The 6,000-nt window shown below is 44.4% G+C and overlaps 1 protein-coding gene across 3 annotated transcripts in view; it reads right to left on the bottom strand.

The window, feature by feature from the left end:
- Positions 1–1,535: 1,535 nt before the first annotated feature.
- Positions 1,536–6,000, bottom strand: part of RFWD3 (ring finger and WD repeat domain 3) — a 29,462-nt gene continuing 24,997 nt past the window's right edge. For all 3 annotated transcript variants that reach the window (XM_084756668.1, XM_084756670.1, XM_084756669.1), the window contains exons 12-13: positions 4,784–4,995; positions 1,536–3,541 (exon numbers count right to left, since the gene is read on the bottom strand). In XM_084756668.1, coding sequence (XP_084612794.1) covers positions 3,398–3,541; positions 4,784–4,995 — 356 coding nt within the window. In that variant the 3' untranslated portion in view covers positions 1,536–3,397. The remainder of the gene's footprint in view (positions 3,542–4,783; positions 4,996–6,000) is intronic.

The raw sequence follows: 6,000 nt of genomic DNA, 5'->3' as shown, positions 1-6,000 counted from the left end.
AGTGAGTGCTGGACAACCAAGGCTGTTACACAGAGAAACCCTGTCTGGAACAACCCCTCTACCCCCCCCACCTCCCACCCCCCCTACCTCCCACCCCCACCCCAAATGCTCTTTCCTTTAAACATTTGGCTCTGCAATAGTAAGGTTATACTTTTAGGCTCTGTCCTCTTGGAATCTAGTACACTCTTATTTATTGTTTGACTCGAAGACATTTCCAGCTTACCCAGTCTAACTTCAGAGCATGTTTGAACCAAACAGATTCCTAATTTGAAACAGAACAAATAATGTGAAGCAACTGGCCAGAACTGCGCTGAGAATGCAGAACCCAAGGGCCTATGCTTCTCTTGCTCATTGCTAATGCCCCTGTCAAAGTACTGGCAAATAATTTTAAGGAATAAATTAGCAGCCAGGCAGTGGTGGCGTACGCCTTTAATCCCAGCACTTGGGAGGCAGAGGCAGGAGGATCTCTGAGTCTGAGGCCAGCCTGGTCTACAGAGAGAGTTCCAGGACAGCTAGAGCTATTACAGAGAAACCCTGTCTCAAAAAACCAAAATAAGTAAATAAAAGAAATTACCGAGGCCAGCCTGGTCTACAAAGTGAGTCTAAGACAGCCATGGCCACACAGAGAAAACCCTGTCTCAAAAAAAACAAACAAACAAAACGAAACAAAAAAAGGACATAAATTAGCTGGGCACGGTGGTGCATGCCTTTAATCACATCACTTTGGAGGCAGATGTCTGAGTTCGAGGCCAGCTTGGTCTACAAAGCAGGTTCAAGACAGCCAGAGCTGCAGAGAAACCCTGCGTTGAAAAACCAAAAAAGAAAAAGAAAAGATTTTGATCTCTCTTCCCATCTTACAGGCTCCTCAATTTAAAGCAGTCACAGGAAGGCAACAAGCAGGCAAGTCTGAGGAGCATATCCTCACCATATAACTCAGTCTGGCCTGAAACCTGTAACCCTCCAGGCTGTTTCCTGAGCACTGGGATTGCAGATGTGGTAACATACCTGCCTCACTTAAGAGGTAAATACTACTTCCAGTTAGCAACAGCAGGAGAACTGGCAGGCTGGGCGCAGTGGCACATGCCTGTAATCCCAGCACTCGGGAGGCAGAGGCACGTGGATCTCTGTGAGTTCGAGGCCAGCCTGGTCTACAAAGCCAGTCCCAGCACAGCCAAGGCTACACAGAGAAACCTAATCTCAAAAAATAAAAATAAATAAAAAGGAAAGCACTGGCAGTTGGAGCCTCACCAGTTTAGATCGACTATTTATATTGGGCACAATGGAACACATATGAACTTCTGCACTTAGGAGGTAAGGGTAAAAGCAAGCAGCAAGGCCAGCCTATCCTACATGAGGCTCTGACTCAAAGGCAGTAAATTACAGAAACACTTACTTCAGCTCTAGGGACCATCCTGTGTATCCCCTATCTAGTACTGGATGAGACGGAGAATCTACTAGAGTAGGATTATGTCCCCTGCCTCTCCGGGAGGCAGGTAATTCCTACCTTTAGTAAACACAGGCAGAAGACACTGGGATTGGTGTTATACATGACAAATTCTTTATTTTCTTAATATTACAACAAACACTGAAACACAGCATAGCAAATATTCAGAAAAATCTATTATACCATGATAAGATTTAAAAACAAACAAGATCTTGCTGGTGCTAAGATTGGAGCCTGGGTCTAGAAATGAAGTTTCTTGCAAGTAGGGATAGGGTAAGGTTATCCTTAGAGAATCAGCCCACCCTGTGCATCTGCTTAGTTTCCAATACAGTTCGGTGGTAGAGCGAAAAACAAGCTTGAAGCCCTCGCTCCCTCCTACCCCAGTCCTAATTTACTGTGCAAAAGCAAAAACTGGTAAGGCTTGATATTTACCTTCTGTGATAGTAAATCCATCCCCATACTCCCAATCACCCTTATCTAAATGTTCTTCAAGGAAGGTCAAATCCTAACTGTGGCCCCCAGACCAACCTGACACCCACAGCTTTCTCAGTAGCCAGGTGCTCAAGTTAGCTGAGTTCTATGTAATTTTAATCCTACCCTGCCAGTGAAGCTCCAGGCCCAGGCAGCTACTTTTAATCATCAACCTATCAAAGCATCTGGGGGAGGGGAAGAGAGAAGGTGGTCCTTTCCTAAGCTGTGGAAGCTGTTATTTTTAAGGCTTTCTTTAAAAATCTAAAAAACAAAACAAAATATGTCTTTTTTTAAAATAAAAGGTTTCATTAAGCATATACAGCCACAACTTGGAACCCTGGGAAAATTAATAATTTCCCCTTAACAATTCCCTTTGGTAATAAAGAACCCCAAAATTGCTTGGGAGCTTGATGTGCCTCACCAATGAATATTTGAGAAAATCAGACATGTTGATTACACCTTGAGACAAGCCGCCCTAGGGACAGTGGCTTAGTAGAGCAGCCTAAGGCAGAGTAGATGAAGGGAACCTCAGCTTACCTCTAAATGCTGGACAATTCAGGTCCACCAGAATGGAAATTTCTAAGTGTCTTCCTTTCTGCCATCCACAGGTTTCTCACCACTACTACTTTCCTGAGAATAAACACTTTACCAACAACACTTTCAGAAAAAAGTTGGGAGATAAATCAATGGAATTCAGAATCAGACATTTAACAAGGGTAGCCATTACTTGTGAACTGTACATCTTTGGGGGGAGAATAAAAACCCCTGAGGATCCTAAGCTAACCAGAGAAGTCCATCCAAGTCTGTCACAATTGGTCAAACAACTGGTCCCTTGCCTCAGTCTCACAATGCAATGAACTTAATGCACACAGCTTTAGCTATGGCTCCACACATAGCTAGCTCATCAGCCACCTCCATCACCGGACATTCACTCTAGGAGGTATGTATACCTAGAACGCAACTGTTGTTGCCACAAAGCTTACCACATGGCAGTACCAGACACTGGGGGCAGAGAGCAGCCCAGGGGTGTGGGGGAGATCAAGCCACTAAGCATTCAAACTCTACACAAGATAGTAACAGTGCCCTCTTGTGCTTAATGGAAGAAAGAATTTGTTCATCCAAGAAGCAGGACAGGCCTTTCAAGTACCACTTTCAAGCCAATTAGCCTAACTGACAAGACAATTTAGGTTGCTTGGGTATCACAGCTTGATGCACACTAATATCCTAAACAACAGTTGAGAGGACTGCAAAATCCTGCAGAATTTAAGCATTTCCAGGCAAGATTCACAAAGGTACTTATTTGGTGCAAAGAACACACCCAGTCTTAGTGCCTAAGTGACCTAGAACCATACTAATCCAATGAACCATGATCCAAAAGCTCCAGTCACAGCACGTAAACGGTTATCTTGTTCAGAGTTGCTAGGTACCAAAATCGTCACTTCACATCCACCAGCAGCATGTCTGGACGGTCTCAAGACACGCTCACTCCCATCTGTAAATATGGACAGTCTTCTCAGTTAAGGTGGCCAAAAAGCTGCTCTGATTCGCTTCAAATGGGCAGATGTCCAAGACAGGCTGATCCGTCTTCAGGTTCTGCAGCAGCAAGCCACTGCCAGCATTCCACAGCTTAAAAACCAGACAGACACAGGGTCAGCAGTTAGTCGGCCCAGGTGGGGAGTAACTGTCTCTAACCTTAACACTGCACAAAATTAGCACACCCTAGGTAGGCTTGAAAAGCAAGCCAAGGACTCATTTCTTTCATCTACATGCTAGAAGTCTTCTAAAATACTGTCCCTTCTAGAGACATAAGAGTCAACGAAACAAGGCCACTATCTTTATCCTCATAGAACATATATTTAAATAAATTTATCTTAATTATGTGTGTCTATGTGGAGTACCCATGGAAAAATGTGCTTTCCTGGAATGGAAATTATAGCTGGCTGCAAGCAACGTAATTTAGGTGTTGGGAACCAAACCTTCATCCTCTGGAAGGAGAGCACCCTCCTAACTGCTGAGCCACCTGTCCATCAATGGAACATACATCCCAGCAACTGCATTGTTTCCTAAATGTTTATTACAAGAAACATCTGTAAAGTATCAAAAATAGGGCTGGTAAGGTGGCTCGGTGAGTAGAGAAACTTGCCATGCAAGCCTAGTGAGTTAGGTGCAAAGGTGGAAGGAGAGCCAAGGCTACAGAGCTGCTCTCTGACCTCTACCAGTGCAGTGCAGCACATCTCCAACGTCGTACGCTCAAGTTTTAGGAAACTGAGGTATGCCTTTAACTCCAGCACCCTGGCTCAAAAAATACACTGAAATAGTGAAAATGGTATGATAAGCTACCACTACGCTGGCTAGCTGGTGATATCCATCTATATATGTTTTTCCTTTTTTGAGATCAGGTCTTACTGTGGAGCCCTGCATGGCCCGAGTTTCACTGTGTAAACCATGCCAGCTAATTTAGCGATCTGTCTGCCTCTGCCGCACCTCCCAAGTGCTAGACTACGGGTATGTGCGGCCTTGCTTGGCTTTTTACATGAGTACTAGGGATCTGAACTCTGGCACTTTACACTTTACCAAATGAGTCGACTTCCCAGCCTTCATAAGTAAACTCTGACACGTCGTAGCAATCCTGTTTTTCTCTATTTGTGCTGTTACTCCACACTGTTTAACACCTTTGGTGCAGTCATTACATACCAGTGATAGTCTTTGTGTGTGCACGTGCATATATTTACATGTGTGCCCCTGCATGTGCATTTGGAAACCTCAGGAGAGTATTGGTGTTGCTTCATACAGGCAAGAGCCTTACGATTGGGCTAGGCCTTCAAACCCCAAACTACTTTTAAAAGTAAAATAAAAAATAAGGCTCACCAAAGCAGAGTTTGATGCTTCATCCCCAGTACATACTAGGACACTGCCATTGTTATCTGGGCTTTGGAAGATGGCATTTTTCGTCAACAGTTTGCAAGTGGGTCCCCCAAGGAATGTTTGCACAGGAAGGCAGGAACAGACTGGCTCTCCAGCATCATCCAGCTTGTAAGACATTTCCAATAGCACAGTTCGTATGGTGTTGTGGCTTTTATCTATTGAGAAAGAGATATCAGTGTTACCTCGTGGAGAAGATACAAACGAACTTTACTTACAACCTAGCTGAGCAGAAAGCCAATTATACTAAACCACAAGATCTACAAAGCAAACACAGCAATATAGCACAAACAAACTCCAGAAGCCTGGGCTAGAAGGAAGGGAGCTCTCTGCAATAGCTTCTCCTACTACAGAGACAGCTAAGAAAGCACTGGTTTTGCACATCACCGAGACATGCCAGGGAATTTATTTTTCAATTACTGTAGTGGTATTTCTCCTTCCTCCACTGAAGACTTCATTAGCTAGTTATCACTAAAGTAGAGTCATACCTAAGGTACTTCTAAGAGACAGACAAAAGGTAAGAGACAAAATGGGACACCCTCCCACCCAGCTTTCCATCTAAGTCATAGCATAATTTGGTAAGAACCAAAGGCCAGAAGCAATTGAAAGTTTCCCATATAAAGCAAATGTACAAGGATGAGCTATACCCACAAATGGGCACTCTGATGGTCAATGTGACAGACAAACCTGACAATCTATCTGTCATATATTAAACAACACATTCCAAAATTGCCGACTACAATGCACGATGGTTGACATTAGTCATAGAAACAAGTTCCCCCACTCGTGTTTGTTCCCTCACTCACTCGTTCCCCCCTCCCCTTCGAGACAGGGTTTCTCTGTGTAGCCTTGGCTATCCTGGAACTCACAGAGATCTGCCTGCTTCTGCCTCCCTGTGTGCTGGGAATAAAGGTGTGTGTCATCACTGCCCAGCTCATGTTTTCTTTATACTAGCCAATTCCCCCCGCCCACCAGAAAGTTTAAGGGACAATGCCCATAAGCCTTAATAAAGACAGTCCTACAAGCCCTTTTTTTTCCCACTCCACCTACTGACTGAGCATATATACTCCAGGCGGCTCCTCCTTTTTCCCATGGGCCCCACCGAGCAAGGTACCCTCTTTTCCCCAGAGTAAACTTGCTTTTGTTATGCTGCCTGTGTCTTG

This window comes from Acomys minous (genome assembly GCF_964271855.1).
Source record: "Acomys minous genome assembly, chromosome: 14".
Lineage (NCBI taxonomy): Eukaryota > Metazoa > Chordata > Mammalia > Rodentia > Muridae > Acomys > Acomys minous.
The sequence above is the reverse complement of the archived record's forward strand: the minus strand, read 5'-3'. Positions and strand labels throughout refer to the sequence as shown.